The sequence below is a fragment of the Glandiceps talaboti genome, chromosome 5 (genome assembly GCF_964340395.1).
Source record: "Glandiceps talaboti chromosome 5, keGlaTala1.1, whole genome shotgun sequence".
Taxonomy (NCBI): Eukaryota; Metazoa; Hemichordata; class Enteropneusta; family Spengelidae; genus Glandiceps; species Glandiceps talaboti.
Window position 1 is genome coordinate 2,907,794 of NC_135553.1, and position 18,589 is coordinate 2,926,382.

At 36.2% G+C, this 18,589-nt stretch overlaps 3 protein-coding genes across 3 annotated transcripts; all 3 read left to right on the top strand.

Moving 5' to 3' along the window:
• The first annotated feature begins 956 nt into the window (after positions 1-956).
• LOC144435872 (ras-related protein rab7-like) lies at positions 957-5,002 on the top strand. Its single transcript, XM_078124510.1, has 4 exons — positions 957-1,044; positions 2,109-2,235; positions 3,772-3,993; positions 4,411-5,002. Exons 1-4 carry the CDS (start codon positions 980-982, stop codon positions 4,627-4,629), a joined length of 633 nt encoding a protein of 210 aa, XP_077980636.1. The 5' UTR covers positions 957-979; the 3' UTR covers positions 4,630-5,002.
• A 1,261-nt stretch (positions 5,003-6,263) lies between these two features.
• Positions 6,264-11,232, top strand: LOC144434851 (ras-related protein rab7-like). Its single transcript, XM_078123365.1, has 4 exons — positions 6,264-6,555; positions 7,005-7,131; positions 8,347-8,577; positions 10,029-11,232. Exons 1-4 carry the CDS (start codon positions 6,503-6,505, stop codon positions 10,248-10,250), a joined length of 633 nt encoding a protein of 210 aa, XP_077979491.1. The 5' UTR covers positions 6,264-6,502; the 3' UTR covers positions 10,251-11,232.
• Positions 11,233-12,188: 956 nt separating this feature from the next.
• On the top strand, positions 12,189-18,589 carry LOC144435980 (ras-related protein Rab-7a-like). The gene is made up of 4 exons (XM_078124631.1): positions 12,189-12,660; positions 15,072-15,198; positions 15,855-16,073; positions 16,479-18,589. Exons 1-4 carry the CDS (start codon positions 12,611-12,613, stop codon positions 16,701-16,703), a joined length of 621 nt encoding a protein of 206 aa, XP_077980757.1. The 5' UTR covers positions 12,189-12,610; the 3' UTR covers positions 16,704-18,589.

Consider the following 18,589-nt stretch of genomic DNA (forward strand, 5'->3'; position numbering starts at 1 on the left):
TGAATAGATGACAAGACAATTGCCAAAACAGCAGCTGCTGGTGATGATGACAGTGGTGGTGGTGGTGGTGGTGGTGGTGGTGGTGGTGGTGGTGGTGGTGGTGATGATGATGATGATGGTGGTGGTGGTGGTGGTGGTGGTGGTGGTGGTGGTGATGATGATGATAAAAAAATGTGTGATAATCATTCATTTTGGATAAATCGTTGTTACACTTGTTCCAAATAAAGTAGAAATGGTTTGGGGTTCAGGATTAACCCTTCATACACATTAGATTAGCTGTTGCAAGACTTTAATATACTATTATACTGGTAGTTGTTCATCAATGGTCCAGCAGAGAGGTAAATGAGACAATTTGCAATAGAAAAGTAGCTTAAAGTATTATCCTCAGTGTTTGTGCCACCTACCATTGGTAGGATTCTAGACATAACTAGGTCACGAAACTTCATTTTAGGATGATTGCATGCTTGAGTGGTCAGTGACACCTCAGACCACTATAAAGAAGTGCCACACAAAGAGAAACAATCTCTGATTCGTGACTCAAGTTATGGACAACATGCATTAATGAAATATCAGTGTGTAATATACGAATGCAATATCATGAATGTCGATGGATATTGAAATTAAAATAATTAACCCCAGAAATTATATTGTATTTAACAATAACTTTAACACTTCAGCGTTCCGGGTTTTTGTTGGATTGGTTTAAAGAACAACGAATACCTATATATGCCGTATGAAAGAGTGCACTGTGTTGGGTAGTTTGAAGTCACGTGACTCAACTCAAAGTGGTTAAAGGGTCGTATATTTTGTAGATTCTCAGTGACAAAGGGTAACAACAATGCAACTATTGTTATCCATTCATTCAACGTATTATTTACGAGACAGCCTATACCATATGACCCGTACACTGTGTACAGGTCGTTCTGCTCAGCTGGGATCGTTGCGTTTCAACACCGTGTACTAGTTCGGCCAGTACAGTATGGCTACCGTGGCCACACCTCGATCGAAATTGGCAGTCAAAATTCTCCTCCTAGGGAATAGCGGGTGAGTACAGAATATAATGGAGAAGATTGTATCGGTTTTAGCTTTCATACACAGCTGATCGAACACAGACCGGCTATACCAGTGGAACTTGTTATGAATTATATGCCCGCATTTTAATTCGCTGTTTGTGTCCCACTTCAAAATATACCGTTACAACGCAGATACACGTGTTTGTGACTGTAGTCTGTACATAGCGAAATATTTCATAAATGCAAACGATCAGCTCACCTATCAAATTTATGAAGTTTGGATCGTTCCACAAATTTTACCGAAACTATTGTTATCGCAAGTGTAGGCTGTCAGAAGCTGAGTAACGCCCATTTTTTTATTCACAGCACGTTTCGAATTTGAGTGTGGTATGTTATCTTTGTTGTTTGTTTTTGGAAAGTGTTCAAACCAATACGACATGGAAATCCTGGCATGTTGTTGTGTTAATTTCACTATAGACCGACTGTAATCTATTTCTGTCTGTGTTCTATACTGTGGAATATCAATTTCACACTTTCATTGGCTGCAGTCGGTTACAGCTGTCAGAATCCTCAAATTGAACCTTATTAACATTGCCGTTGATGGCAAATCACCGTCAGTAGTAAAATTTGAATTTTATGATTTTGTTGTCAAAAAGCAATTTACAAATAAAATAAAATAAAATAAAATAAGTGAATATACAGTTACGCAGAGATATATATATAGGTGGTATGGTTCTATAATATGTCATAACAATATGAGCCCAAAAAATCAAACAATTAATTAATTTTAAAAAATATATCGATATTGTGTGTTACACAATATGATTACATAACACACAGATATAATATCGGTATCTGGTAGTTGCTGGTTTTACTGTATGCAGCTTTCATACAGACTTCATTCCAGTGCAGAGCACTGTTCTTCCAATGAAACATGATGTGTTATTTCTGGATCGTTACGTATGTGCTATGTATAGTCTGCTCAACTTTGGACTTTTCAAACAGTGAGCGTGTATGTAAACCAACGAACGAACTGTCTTAAAATATAAAGTTCACTTTTTAATACAGACAATTCTGTTTTCTCCTCTAAAACAGTGTAGGAAAGTCTTCCCTTGTAGACCACTATGTTCACAGTAAATTTACCAATACATACAGGACAACCATTGGAGCTGATTTTGCTACCAAAGACGTAACGATAGACGATACCACCGTCTCAATGCAAGTAAGTATGTGCACGTACATATATTTTAAGGTCGTAAGTCAAAGGTCACTTCGCTAGAATGTCATTTAAATAACGCACGCACGCCAAACGATTTGATAACCTTTAGGCATTTAACCCAATGGCAGTTGACGACTGTCCGTTTGTTTACATGTATGAACATGTTCTTTAAAGGGTAGGTGTGAGAGGGGGCGTTATATTGCATTATTTACAGTGAATGAAAGTCACTTAGTGGGATATATATATATATATATATATATATATATATATATATATATATATATATATATATATATATATATATATATATATAATATAAACTCAGTATATGTAATATGTCTATACTAGAGTAAACAGTGCTCAATACATATGTATTTAGAGCGGTATAAATAACATAATAATATTATGTTTACTATTGATGATCTGCATAACTCAAGTCTATCTAAGAAATGCACAAACTAAACGCTTATTAATCATTCAATGTCTTTATATTGACAACAATATTTCATAATTCTGAGTTCATTCACATCCCCGATGTAGTAACGTGGTTACTTGTGAGATCATTTTGTTTTTAGAATCTTGATCCGAGGTCAGTATATGTAGATAATTAAAGTTTACTCTAACAACAACAAGAAATGATCATAATAGTCTTAAAGCAAAACTTGTGCTGATCGGAGATGACGGTGAAATATACAAAACAAATTAAATAGAATCGGTTCACACCTTCTAAGGTTTCTTTTAGAAATTTGTTCGAAACCATATAAAAAATTTATTTGTCGATCAGATCAGTTACGTATTCATTTGTTTGTGAACTCGACGTTTTGAACTGAAAGAGCTTCAAGTTTAAGATGTGAAAAAAGTTTGAAGAATTGTTGAAGAATTCGCATTTTTCAGTACTTCAGAAGCATTCTATGAGGGACACTTGATGAATATTATTAGTAGTGCGCTCTTCATCAAAAAAGGCGACTGTGCATTCGTCCGTCCATCCATCCATCCATCCATCCATCCATCCATCCGTCCATCCGTCCGTCCACCCACCCACCCACCCACCCATCCATCCATCCATCATCCATCCATCAACCCACCCACCCACCCACCCATATTAAACCTTGTTATCCCGTTTTTATTATTTCTCTAGAAATTTCAAAAAATGACAACACTGATCAACTTGTCTTTGTTTATACGCGATGACATTTTAAGGAAATTGAAGAATTGTCATTTGTTACTCATTTACGGTTTTTAATCTAGAGTATATTAATTACCCATAATGCCATCCTGTAAATATGGACACTAAATGTGTAGAAGAATACATGAGAACGGTCAGAGAGTTGTGTACAACCCAATATTTTCTTACCTGGGCACCTTGAAGTATACGTCGACCGCAGCAATGTAACTTATTAGCCCAAAGAACACAGCTACCCTGTATTGTAGAGGTAACAACTTGGATCAAATCAGTTGGACAAAGAATACATGTCGATCAAATTGTACAATCAAAGAATATCAAACCTCTCTCTTTTGTCATATTTCAAACTTACACAGATCTGGGATACTGCGGGCCAAGAAAGGTACAACAGTCTGGGAGTGTCGTATTATCGAGGAGCAGATTGCTGTGTGTTAGTTTTCGACGTCACTATACCTGAAACTTTTAGTGCCTTGGATAAATGGAAAGACGAGTTTATACTGCATACCAACCACTCAAAAGAAACAAATGAAATATTTACTGTTCTTGGGAATAAAATAGATCTTGAAGATCATAGAAAGGTAACTTAGAACTTAAGACATTGTTATTCAACTTCATATTTCTCACAACCGATTTTCGACATTGACAAAATGGGCATTTCCCTGAAAACTCTGTCCACTTTTTATGATGACAGGTTAACCATTTCAAACTTTTCTGACCCTTTTTTTCAGTAAGTTTCTAACATTCAAAATACATTGTGCACACACCGATTATGACCGATTGTTTCGATGCCATTTTGATGAGTCAGCCAACGAAAGGCAGATAGATAAACGAATCTAAAACAAACGAAGATATATTATTGTCCGCTCGTACAAAGGAGGATTTCGCTTGATCATTACATATTACACAGCTTTCCTATTTTTTTCACCATTAAAATGATAAGTATACTGTCGGAACTAACTACTTTGTATATGTATTTCCTATTTATTTAAATTCAGATAACAGAAGACATGGCGAGAGAATGGTGCATGGAAAACTCCGACGTTCCGTATTTCGAAGTGAGTGCGAAAGAAGGAACTAATATTGACAATTTCTTTAGATCGATCGCAAGGAATGCAATGGAGAAAATGAAGACAAGAATTAAGCGTGGACATGGAATTATGTTAACAGACTCACATTCAGTGCATCGTCGAAATTCAGACTGCTGTCCGTGCTAGATTTATTTAGAAAAGTTGATACTCAGGGTTGCATAAACTAGTTCCGTGATAGCCACAGTGTTTGAATGACACTAATTGCAGTGGTTTTGTTGCGTTGGCGGAAAAATGTGATCTGGCTTGCGAGTTTAATTTCATCGGAAACGTCCCCGTTGTCGACTCGGAGTTGCCCTAACGGTGTTGTTGGTATAAACAATTGGATTACACCAAGGACATCCACCATGGCATATGGAGTAAATGTGTTTGTATTAAGCCTGGACTTAAATAATCATCGTCATCATATCATGACAATTCTCATTGATATCAAATTTGGATGTAGTTGTTTTTATTCTGAATAGAATGTTACAGTACAACCGAAAGGTTATCTGCAAGTTTAACCAGATACGATACCATTTTCAAAGTTTTAAGTTCCTGTTGTGGTTTTTGTCTTGTTTTTGGATGGATGCGTCCAAAGTATGTTTTCACGTAAATTTGTTTTAAAATAAGATTGCTCTTTATGTTGTATTGTCAATGAGTATTTGTATCTTGATATTATCAATGAGTATTTGTATCTTGATATTATCAATGATAATTACAATTAATTATTATTTAATAAATTACACGAATTTTGGCACCTTTTTATATACGGTGTATTGAATGACGTGATTACAGAATAGGAAGTGACACAAGTTGTCTGTCTGTCTGTCTGTCTGTCTCTCTCTGTGTGTCTATATGTATGTATGTATGTATGTATGTATGTATGTATGTATGTATGTATGTATGTATGTATGTATGTATGTATGTATGTATGTATGTATGTGTGTGTGTGCGTGCGCGTGCATGCGTGCATGTGTATTATATGTATATGTATATGTATATGTATATGTGTGTATGTATGTATCTTGCTTACGTGTGAATGTGTGGGGTGGGTTGTATTATTCAAAAATTATATTACTTGTGGGTTGCCAAGGTGATTTACGTTGTGTTTATTGATTTCAACAACAAAATGTCTAATAATCCCATGCACATTTTAATTGCGTTTTCCAGGAACACGAAATATAAACATAAAATTGTATTCACATTAGTTGCCAAGTAAGCATTATATACATTTATGTCCAAATAAAATGGCTATAATATTGTTAGACGTTAATACTTGCTGTCAAAATAACCATTGAATAATGAGTTAATAAACCAATATAGAAATATACCCGCGAAAAAACAGTCCTACGTTTCATATCTATAAATATTTTTTGCTTAACCTCAGTATCTGATTCTTAGTAAATATCATAGATTTTTTCCACCTTGTTTATAATATACGGTTAATATAAAGATTGCAAAATTGAGATCGATTCCTCCCCAAATATATCACACAGTTGGGTCAGTTCTTGTCTAGTGCTGCTAGACGTTCGGGCTTTCTTTTGATACTATAATCGAACGAAGTTCGCAGTGAGGGCTTGCCCGATGTTCCATCCTCGATAGCGATGTTCGATCGTGTGTTGTATCGGAAGAACATCCGAGGTCTAGCAGATAGACTAGGTCAGTTCTAGCTTCAGGGTGCTTAGCTAGTTGACTGTGTACTTTGACACACGGGGTCAGAGTTACCAAATTCAGTCGATCACATGGTACGTCTGCGTCTCCCCCGGTGCAGTGTATCCCCGGTGCATATTCGGAAATCTGATTTTGCATTCACCCTGATTTCAGTCTGCAGGTTCGCTATAAGAGTACGGGTAAAGCAAGCAAGCAAGCAACATCTACATACAATCGAATGACGCCGTGTCTGGAATGTGACACGAATCAGTGCTCGCTACGCGTGACGTGAATGCACCGTATAGTAGTGGTGTTTCTATGGAGTGGCGTACCGGTTTGACCTCTCCCCTCGGCACAACAAAGCAACAACATGGCGACTCGGAAGAAACGACTGGTGAAAGTTATTCTGCTCGGAAATAGTGGGTAAGTCCGTAGATTTACCAACAACATGCTTGATATTTGCACAAGTAAAAATTGGGTGGTATAATTCTAGGATTTTATATCGTTCATGGATAAATCAAACAACCTTGACATGAACGAACTTCAGAACATGTTTTCTTACCCGTAGTTGTAGTAGTACGTATTAGATATTACACGCCTTGCTAATCTCAGTCAGTGTGACCCCGCCGGTGTACATTTGTAAAATAGACATGTCTGTCTAAATGTACCGTTTCGCATCTACACGTTTATTATCAAATACACGTGACTAAAAACAAAATAGTTCTATAAACCGTGTATCATTTCCTAGCTTTCCATGTATAAAAGACAGACAACAACTTGTTAAAAAACTACCGAGGTGTCTCCTACACGGAGACATACTTCGCCTCTTTGCATAAGCTAATATTGGTTTTCTTACGCATCGCTTATAACAGTGTTGGTAAATCGTCATTAGTGGACCAGTACATAAATAGTAGATTCAGTGACCAATACAAGGCTACCATAGGCGTCGATTTCAAGACTAAAGAAGTGGTCGTTGAAGACAACGTAGTTACCTTACAGGTAGGTATTATGATAAAGTAAGCTGACGACATGTTAGTCACATATAAGTATATTTCCGGAAGCTGTTTTTATACCATGACCTACAGCCCCTGGATTGAAGTACCGTAACTGTATCTTGGTCCAAGGCAGCCCAAAGACTAGTTTGTAAAATACGACTTGGCGTGCCATCACACAAAGCAGACTGATTAGACTAGGTATTCTCCATTACAGTTGGAAATGACTGGAAACCAACGACAAATCCTGTAGACTGGGTACTAACAAGGCTAAACGATTGGTTGACATAGGTACCCTTTCCTTTGTCGTTCATGTCTAGGGAAACTTTCAACCAACTCGGTACTTTGCTAACAGTAAGTTCGTATGTGCCATGGACCGTACAAAGTTGAATATTATTAAATTAAAACACAGATTGAAGTAAATGTCATAGCTTAATCGTCATTGATTTGTATATTTCGAGCCGTAAATGACGTAAATGAGTTAATTTAGCAAATTGCGTAAAAGTACCATATTTAATAAGTGTTACTATTTCGTCAAAATAGATTTGGTGGTATATAATAATTGAATAATCCATATAGTCGAAGCATTGTATACTAAATATATATATTTGGTGTTATCTAACAAACAATATAATTAATATTAACTTTGAATTTATTATATTTATAGGGCCCAGTGAAGTGAAATATTAGTATGATGTGATTAGATATTATTTGATGGGAACAATGGGATATATTTAGACGGGACGGGATGGTAATGATATGATAACATAGATATTAATACGATGTGATATTTAGAACTGTACAATTGATATTATAAGGATAAATTAATAAATTCAGACGATAGATAAGCTTAAGGTTTACGGTCTTATACAAGAAATAGGATGTCGATTTTCCCCGAAGTAAGCATATATATGTAAACTTAATAAATGTAAAATTATATAAAATTATGTTAAATTACACGAAGAGAGATGAAGAAAGGAACAATATTTGTGTTCTTCAAGAAGGGACAGCAAACTTAGTATGACAGGGCATGTCCTGTTCCACCGACAAATCCACTTATCAATATCATGCCATTATATCTTTAAAAAACAGCTTACAGTTGCAGACTAAATAGTGATATCATGTTACCAATGAACATAAATGTTTAAACTCTGATTAGTTTAGTAGAAAAGTAAGATAACAATGTGGATAATCTGCTTTCGTTCGTTCTAAAATGATACAGATTTGGGATACAGCTGGCCAGGAAAGGTTTCAAAGCATCGGAGCGTCATTTTACCGTGGTACTCATATATGTATACTTGTATATGACGTTGCCAGCTTGACAACATTTGAGTCACTAGAACGATGGAGGGAAGATTTCCTGATACAATATAGTCCTGTCATCACTGAGGATACTAACGGCTTTTCTCCGTTCGTTGTCCTTGGCAACAAGATCGACCTCGAGGATAGAGCAGTAAGTTCATTGGATGTTTGTACTACACGTCACTCTCGATGTGTCGAGTACAGACGATTTCAATATTTGGGTGTTAAAAAAAAATCATTAGATTTATCAATAACTTTTTGGTAAAAATTCATCATTTTATTCCGAAAGACAAAATATTGCATATGAACTGTTTTACATTTAGTTTCGTGTGTATGCTGCGATTGTTCAGGACTTTGAAAGTCAAGGCCATAACAATGATAGCGTTTTGATTCACTTATCAATGGACTAAGATATACACGTATTTGATATCATCTAAATTCTACTTTTATTCCTGGTATAAATAAAATCAATTTACCACTCTTGTTTGTGTTAATAATAGGTATGTTTATCATAATATATTGTGAACCACATCATTGTTTATATTTAGCATTTGACTGAATTGTTTTTATGTGCTATTTCCAATGTCAGTCATAGTACGGTCAAAGCCATTGATTGTGTCCAATATTCTACCACCATAAGAGGTCATATTATAAATCAATCACCTTATTGTTGATACTGCTCATGGCCTTGTCGTTAACATTTATTGTTCAATTTACTATCATAATGCTGCTATGTGTTTATTGATACATGTGCATTTCAACTAAGTTGTAGCTATAGAACGTGTATAGTTGTCAACAAGTTTAACTGTTATCCACTACACATACTATTACCGTTGGTTTATATCATCGGCATTCTTTGAAATTTTAAAAGTAATCTAGTTTTGTCACACTTAGCCAACACATTTACATGTATGTCTATGTAGAATTGAATGGACTTAGTTGTCGACAAGAGTTGTGATATGGATTGGGGTAATCAATCTTGAGAATAAAGTAGTTAGCCTCATCGACACCAATCTACAGCCCGGGTCTACTTGTATTTACACATTTTACAAAGCACAGTATAGAGGCTCTATTCATCATGATCCTAAACATAGTGACCTAGTTTGAATACTTGAGAATTGGGGCATTCAGGTTGCAACAAAAACACAGACTGAGTGTTAAGGTCTACTTAAGTCAAAATAGAAGACCATAAATCAGTCGAGGATACGACCTTTGTTCGTGCTAATTATTTTGACCACTTGAAAAGAGACACACATTATCAATAAATTAACGGACATTTCTGTGTCTCTCCACTTTCTCTCTCTCTCTCTCTCTCTCTCTCTCTCTCTCTCTCTCTCTCTCTCTCTCTCTCTCTCTCTCTCTCTCTCTCTCTCTCTCTCTCTTTGTGTCTCTGACTGACTGACTGACTGACTGACTGACTGACTGACTGTCTGTCTGTCTGTCTGTCTGTCTGTCTGTCTGTCTGTCTGTCTGTCTGTCTGTCTGTCTGTCTCTGTCCGTCCGTCCGCCTCTCTCTCTCTCTCTCTCTCTCTCTCTCTCTCTCTCTCTCTCTCTCTCTCTCTCTCTCTCTCTCTCTCTCTCTCTCTCCATATCTGTCTTTAGGTACCAAAGAAGTCAGCCGAGGCATGGTGTCAGAGTATAGGCGACGTCGTTTATTTTGAGACAAGTGCAAAAGACAAAACCAATGTTGAACAGGTGTTTGAAACTGTAGCGAAGAAAGCATTGAATCATTTACTTGAAGACCTCCCAGACAGAGCTCCAAGAAGCAATGCACTTCAGCCACCCCCTTCGAACCATGGTCCCAGAACAAACAAATGCTGTTGACGAAATAGCTCTGTTCAGAATAGGACAAATTATATAATACGTGTACTTACGCTTGAACAGAATACATGTCAGGCTTTCAAGTACAATGTTTACTCAAAGTAGGCTTTATTTTGTAGAATATCTTACAGTTGCTAATTTCTATCAACAGAAACAACAAGAATTTAAGTATTCCTAATTATTTACCAAGTCTTTATTTACAATGCTAACGACCAATCACGAAGAACTGAGTTCACTTTCAATACAAATATGAAGTATTGGAATCTCGCTCCGTATCTGACGACACATAGCCATTCAGTGCAGAGTTTACAGCAAGCCACATCGACACGAAGAGCTAGTGACGTAACAAGACTGATCCTGTGCGAGAATACAAAATTTCGATCGGGCTGTGTCTTTCGACGTCAAATTTTAGCTGCATACATAAATACCTCAGTGGTAGTACTAGCAGAGAATAGATTCACCAGTTTTTAAAATTAAATTTGAAACAAACGAAAATCTTATGTGGGTTTCTACTTCAGGTGACAATGCGTTTTACAGTCGTTTCAAGACTCAGCGAGTGAACGACAATGTTTATACTGATGTTGATAGACCACTATAGCACTGGTTCCCAAGTCTCATCTGGTATTCTTACCACAGTATTACTGTGGCATCTTCAAACATTCTCTGTGTCACATTGACCGATGGCGTTCTATATTATCACGATCTTGTTGTTGGTGTGGTTTATTTACGACTAACAACTTGACAGAATAGGTAGCGCATGTAGATACATTATACGCATAGACAACATATACTAGATATGGAGGATATCAACAAAATGTAGATAAAATATACTTTCAATTTCTAAAATTTATCGTGGAAATATTTGTCTATGAATGGTATCATCCGTGATTTTTATGTATTGTCATTTTATAACGACATTTTAAAAAGCAAAAAAGCAAAAAGCTGATGTCAGCTGAATAACAGACTGGATTTCATAGAACTGACTTTTTTAGGTATCTTTTGTAAAATATTTATAGGAATGAAATAAATATACTTGTACAGTCCAACAAACGATGGTGTGATGAGTGTTTATTGCTACAGTTGACTCATTGGTACGATGTACAGATGAAGGTACGAGCTACTGTGTACATAAAACAAATTATTGTCCTCCAAACATTCTCGAAAGCCAGAGCACACATTTTGGGTGGTGCCGTAAAAGAGTCTTGGATGGTGCCGTAAAAAGGCCTGTGGTGTACGACGTACCCCAAATGGCACTGCTTTGCCACGTCTTACCGGTTGTAGGGTAAACATCGAACAGGACTGTGTTGTTATTAAGTTGCTGTTTAGTAATACTGATGGTGACGTGTTTTGTGTTGAATTTAAAGGATAACTCTTCGATGTAAAACCTATTTACGCCAGTAGGTTTACAATGTATTTTGAATTGGTAGACAGTATTGATATTCATGTGAAGATGATGTCAGCACACAGAACATTGCAAATGTTATCTTACTCTGTGTCAATATGTTGGTTCTAAAAACACATAGCGTGTTCATAAACCCATCATGAAATTAACACGGGAATGTGTAGCATTGTAGGTCTTTGATCTATTGCAAATCTGGAAATTGACATCATTAAATATGGAATACAAGAAACAGTGCAAATGAGAAACGTCATTGTTCTAACAACTGTCCTGGTTGGAAATGGAAATGAAGTACCAGGGTAAACCAAGCTGTACACGAATACCACACTTTCACAGAAGAGGGGAAATGTGGTGGGATAATAGTACAAAGGTCAATACATTTTGATGAGTCATTCGGTTATGAGTATCATCATTATTGCAGTGAATGTTCAGAACATCCTTTATCAGCACTCTTTATTAGGTCTCTTGTTAGCCAAAGGCCCATCCCTGACCTTAAATGAACTCATAGTGCGCCCTCATTTCACACAATGTGTTCTTTGTCAGTTGTTTTCAGAAAGGATAACCTTCACACGAAGACGATTACCGTGAACCGCGCATGTCATCGAATCTCACGTAAAACCGGGTCATTATATTGTTCCCACTACAATACACACCGTGTACTGAACGTTCTTGCTGCAGGGCACCAGCACATGCCAGCATTTAGTCGCGATTTCCTAGGAATGTGATTTTTTTTCCGTCTTCCGGGGGATTCCAGAAAATGTCACGTCACATGATCATGACAAGCTAGGGTGACGTCAGCTCTAAGGATTTCTGTACAAGTTTGTGTCACATTTTCTCGAGTGCGACGTAAAACAGTAGCTTAGTACCACGCTCATAGTGTGCGACTAAATATCATCTAAGACTGACAGTTGTTACCTGGTGGCCCTACATCGAAATTCTCAATCGTTTCGATCACGAAAAAAAAATGTCTCGGAAAAGATCTCTGCTAAAAGTCGTTATTCTTGGAGACAGTGGGTGAGTCACCTTGATTTCACGTTATTGTTTTCATATAGTACATATAAGAGCTGGCTAACTACTCTCTGGGTCACTTCTGTAGTGTAGTGTAGTCAACGGTAGTGTAGTGTAGAGTAGCGTGATAGTGTTTGATTGTGTTTGCAAGTTAATATTTCCCTAAATATGATTATATGAAGTCTATATAGTAATTAACGTGGGATGACCTCGGACATTGAATCCTAAGGAAGCACCGAGGCGAGGTTGGGCTTTAAGAGCATTGAGCTATTTGAAGTCGATATAGACAGCTTAGTAGTTTAGACGAAAAGAGCGCCATTTGTTATTTGACATTGCATTGAGTACAGTTGAACCCACCGCCACACTGAATCTATGATATATACGATGCACCTTTCAACTCAATTAATTCCGTGATGTCAATCTAACTGGCGTAGCATTACAAATCAACAACAGCCTATATATAACCTACAGCGATAACCGACACAGCCGGTGACCGAAATTGGTCTTCGACTCCTTGAATCACCCCCCCCCCCGAGCAAATCCTTCCGAAATCCTAATTCTAATCTTTAGAATATGGTTCCTTAGTGGTGAGAATTGCTCGAGAACGATGCTTCGAAGGCGGCATTGCATTGGTACAAGGACATCAGTTAATATCCAGCTGTCAGTTTTCGAAGCCTTCATTTCATTAGCCGGGTACACATCACGTTAACGTTCGATGACAATGAAGGTCGCATCATACCCGGAAATATACAGTTCACTTTACAGAGAATATACAGTAAACGACCGTGGAGTGACCAGCTGGTCTCCAAGGAAAGTCACTTAGCATTGAATGTGAATTTTGCTGATTTGAACAGTAATGTATAATTAATTAGATTTTCCTAAGTATATCATGTTAACTGTTATTTGGAAACAATACTGGTATATTGTTTGATATATATTTATAGATATCGGATATATGTGTATATATTGCTATTATGAAAGGCTATGATACAGAAAGGAAAGTGACGTCATATGGCTCACTGCATGACATACGTTTTTGTTTATGTATATGCTCTACTCTAGGCTTGGATGGTATTGTCAATTCAAGTCATATCTGAGATCATCCCAGAATCTAATGTCTAGGCTACCATGAGGACAATTGTATGTAGCAAAATCAACGTATTCTGTGTAGTGTATTGGGAGCACAAATAAATGTAAACAGAATATGCTTCAATGGCAAACGTCATACTACTAGAAAAAAGGAATAAATCCTCTGACTCAGTAGATTAGTGTCAATGCTTATCGGATTTTAAGCGATTTGATCTCAGTTATCCTAAATATTGACAACTTGGTAAACATTGCCATACATATGGGTGGTTTGTTTGAATAGCTAACATGATGTTTGGGTTGACATGTATACTTTGTATAGGTTAGTACTACACCTACTCAAGACATTACATGTAGTGTTAGTCTACGAATGATGAAACCTCTGCCAGCAACTTGAAACTACACAGTGAGTTGTCCACGCTACACTGGTTTCCTAACATTCATTAAAAAAAAATAATCTGGAGAAATGAATGTCGAATTATTCCTAAATTTGGTCATGCTACAATTGACCACTGGACCACTGTGCCTTTTTATATTGAAATATATGTAAACACAAATGACAGAATATATATATATATATATATATATATATATATATATATATATATATATATATATATATATATATATATATATATATATATATATAAAACTATATATATATATATATATATATATATATATATATATATATATATATATATATATATATATATATATATATATATATATATATATATATATATATATATATATATATATATATATATATATGACGAACCTAATGTAGTAGAGCACGGGTTCTGTTCTGGGAAATGAGTCATTTTGACTGACTACTAGCCGATAAGTATTTTATGAGGTTACTGCCCTCGGCTTATCAATCCAGTCGGTGAAACAAAAAAAAAACGTAGAAAAACACAGATTTGTAATGATGATGAACAGCAGTCATATGCCTAGCAACTGTACTTTGATACAAATTGATTTGACATTTGTAAGTCGGAGATTGCTCTCTATTCTATACATAATGAGATATATGACAATAATCATTAAACGCCTAGTGCAGTTTGGTCGATAATATTAAAAAACTTAAAAGACTTGTGAACGAAGTCTGACATTTTGCTGTATTAACTAATTGCGAAGTATTTGTATAAAATATACTACTCACTTTCGTTTGAAGTTCAAACTTAAATATTTCAAGGTTTCTACTATTGTCCAGTATTTTGATTTCCGTCACATTTTATTTTTAAAGTTATTATATGTTTATATTGATATTTTGATTTCCGTCACATTTTATTTTTAAAGTTATTATATGTTTATATTGAATTTCGTAGAGTTGGGAAGACATCTCTCTTAAACCAGTATGTGAACTCCAAATTCAGCAACCAGTACAAGGCAACCATTGGGGCTGATTTCCTTACCAAAGAAATCAATGTTAACGACAGGCTGGTGACGATGACGGTAAGTCACGTGACGGGACGTAAAGTATTTTTTTATATAGCACAAATGAACTTCTTAGGTTCAGTAGTGTGTGTGTGTGTGTGTGTGTGTGTGTGTGTGTGTGTGTGTGTGTGTGTGTGTGTGTGTGTGTGTGTAAACAACTTAAAGTCAAAAACTGCTGGACTGATTACCATGATACTTGGTGGGTATATTTTATACACCATTACACGTTATACATATACAATAGGAATGGCAAACATGGGTGACTGCGAAGTGCTGCACGTGATATATCGATGAATCTCCAGACAAATCAATACATATAATGTAATGAAGATAAACACATGTCCAAATGTACCCTGCCTGCTCCGAGAACTCAACACTGACATGTATATAGACATACATATAATATACATGACAAATAGATGGTCTCAAAACTCACCCTAAAAGATTTCCAACAGTTCTGACTACACGTTGCCATGATAACAGAGAGTCATTAGGTCAGGATATAATATATGTTTCATTAAAAAGCCTTTGCTTTATACAATTATGATCCTCATTGGTTTAGTAACCGATTCCGATTCCTAAGTTGACGTGTCCAGTATGTATGTTTGAGAGAGTATGTGTGACTGATCATATGTACTTATTTTGTTGTCTAACTGATGAATTTGTATATGCAGATATGGGACACAGCAGGACAAGAGAGATTCCAAAGTCTCGGAGTGGCATTTTACAGAGGTGCTGATTGCTGCGTTCTTGTTTTTGACGTCACGTCGCCGATCTCGTTTAAATCTCTCGATAGCTGGCGAGATGAATTTTTACTCCAAGCTAATATACGTAATGCAGAAACCTTTCCGTTCGTTGCCATTGGAAACAAAATAGATCTTAATACAAGATCGGTAGGTGAAATGTTAACAAAATGTGAGAGTGATATTGATTGCATTATTGGTCACACAAAGAAACCCGCATGACTGTCATGCACGTAAGATTGTCAGCCACATACCATGTTCGAGACAGTTTAATGCTATCACAAATAGAATACAAAACTCGTTTAATTCGAAGTATTGATACTGAAAGGACACTTTAGAGTAAAGCTGAACAACGAACAATGACATGGAACGGGTTGTATAATGATCCAACCACGATGTGCCGTTTATGCTCTGTTATGTTATATGCGTATTCAATCATCTCTCGGAATCAACTTTCAACAATACGTTTTATTACAACATCCTCGGTTCTTCCCACAAACTTTCAGTTTTCAAGTATTATATGTTTTATTCAATCTCATCTCCTAATCGTTTCAGATATCAACGAGGAGGGCTAAAGCGTGGTGCCAATCCAAACATGACATGCCCTATTTTGAAACGAGTGCGAAGGAAAAGCTCAACGTCGATCAAGCTTTTCAAACTATAGCAACAAGTGCACTTATACAGGAAGGAGAATCTGAACTGTATAACGAGATGCCTAAGGAAATTATACTCGATGACAAAGATCGTGGTGGCAGCAGTGGGACCGGCTGTCAGTGTTAATGATGGACATGAAGATAGCTAGTTGTGTTACACTTTTATTTACATTTGTGCTTCATTGCCAACCAGCTGTTATCACAAGTGTCACTGACTTTTTCCACAAAAATGCTCTTTTTCAGTACTCCACAATCAAGCAGCACTATTAAGTAGTAAGGGTTATGTCTAAAATGTAAATTTTTGATCATTTAATCTAAAAAATCAGCAAATATACGAATATAATCAAAGGATTTAAATTATCAAATAAACATATCTAACTATGGATTGTAGCTGAGCAGTAGAGTACATATAGTAAACAGTATAGTTATAAGACAAATCAATGGGATGCTAGATTTACATTATGGGACCAGGTCTTCATGGTAGTATACTTTTACATGTACACACAAACAATCTCAAAAGTTATAGATTTTAAAGAGGTCACACTTTATTGAATTTCCCCCCTTCGAAGTACGTAGTAAACAAATCTAGACTGCCAGAACAGAATTGTCGCCAGTTGTACACATCCATAGTTGTGCGATCTCTCTCAACTGGGAACTCGCGGATGGATATGTCGAGCTAAAGCTGTAGTAGATTTACTACAATATTATTTTCGACCAAAGAACCAATTCCTGAAAATTGTTAAAATATAAATAATATACTGTCTTGTTAATAAGAGGTCTATTTTATCTATACGCTGTGATTCATTGGGAATACTGTCACCCAAAAATCAGTTTGATTGGATATTGTACCAAGTCTAGTTCCTGACGACCGTGTTCCGATTTACATTACATTGTAACAAAACGGTTTTTTAAAAAAGTTCCAGTTGCAGCTAGTGAAGAGAATTGTGAAGGTGTCCAGCAAGCGACAATTCTGTCAGTCTAGTAATCCTTCGATGACAGTTTGGGAGAAAACCGTTTTCTCGTAGGTTTCCATAGCTCTAAACACAGATACCAACTTTATTGAGTACAATATATATTACCAATATTTTCGTATCGAAATGATCAATGTCTGTACCATTTGACATGGCAGAAAAACTATTCTTTTGCAAAGTTATGTATAAAATGTTTAACTAGGATCCAGTAGAGAACAGTTTTCACAACTATCGCAAGGATGTATTACGTACAAAATATACATGGGATATTTACACAGATTTTAACCCAGTCTATATAAATAATGTTTATTAGCCTAAACCTTTAGTAATCTTAATTTTACGACAGTTACATTTTACGACAGTTACGTTTTACGACAGTTACGTTTTACGACAGTTACATTTAAAAAATAGAAACTTTCCACGGAAGCAGGGGAGCAGACTACTGTTACGTAATTTACCTATCAATTTTACAATATCATTTATAATATTCAATAGATCTCATATGATAGGAAAAATCTTGATCAATAATTTACGAATATGAAAGTCAGACCAGCTTCACTTGTGAGAGAGTGGTTTGTTGTGTTCCGAGTGATACACATCACTCATCCAGCGATGGGATGATGCATTGGGTTGGGAGAATGATCTCTGTTGCCTGAAAGCACTAGCGTAGCGAGCATAGGGGCGTGTAGTATTTCTTAGATTGTTGTTTTGTCTACGGGCTAAATATAACAACGTTTTGACTATATATAATTTCCTACCTGTGAGGAATCATGGAAGTATCACCCACGGTTATACTTCCATGGTTGTATCTATTGATACATTTGTAGTAGCAGGATTCGTATGACATTTTCCTTGAAAACGGCAATCTAAAGCAAAAATACGTGCCCCTGTGGGAGCGAGTGGTTACAACGACTGGATCTTTCAGACCGATCTCTGGTGCGTACATACATGTTGGCTCATAATAAGCTTACTTGTAAGTTTCTAGTTGGGTATTGTTGTATTTTTACGTTGTACACAATGCGTTGATAAGTATATGGAATAA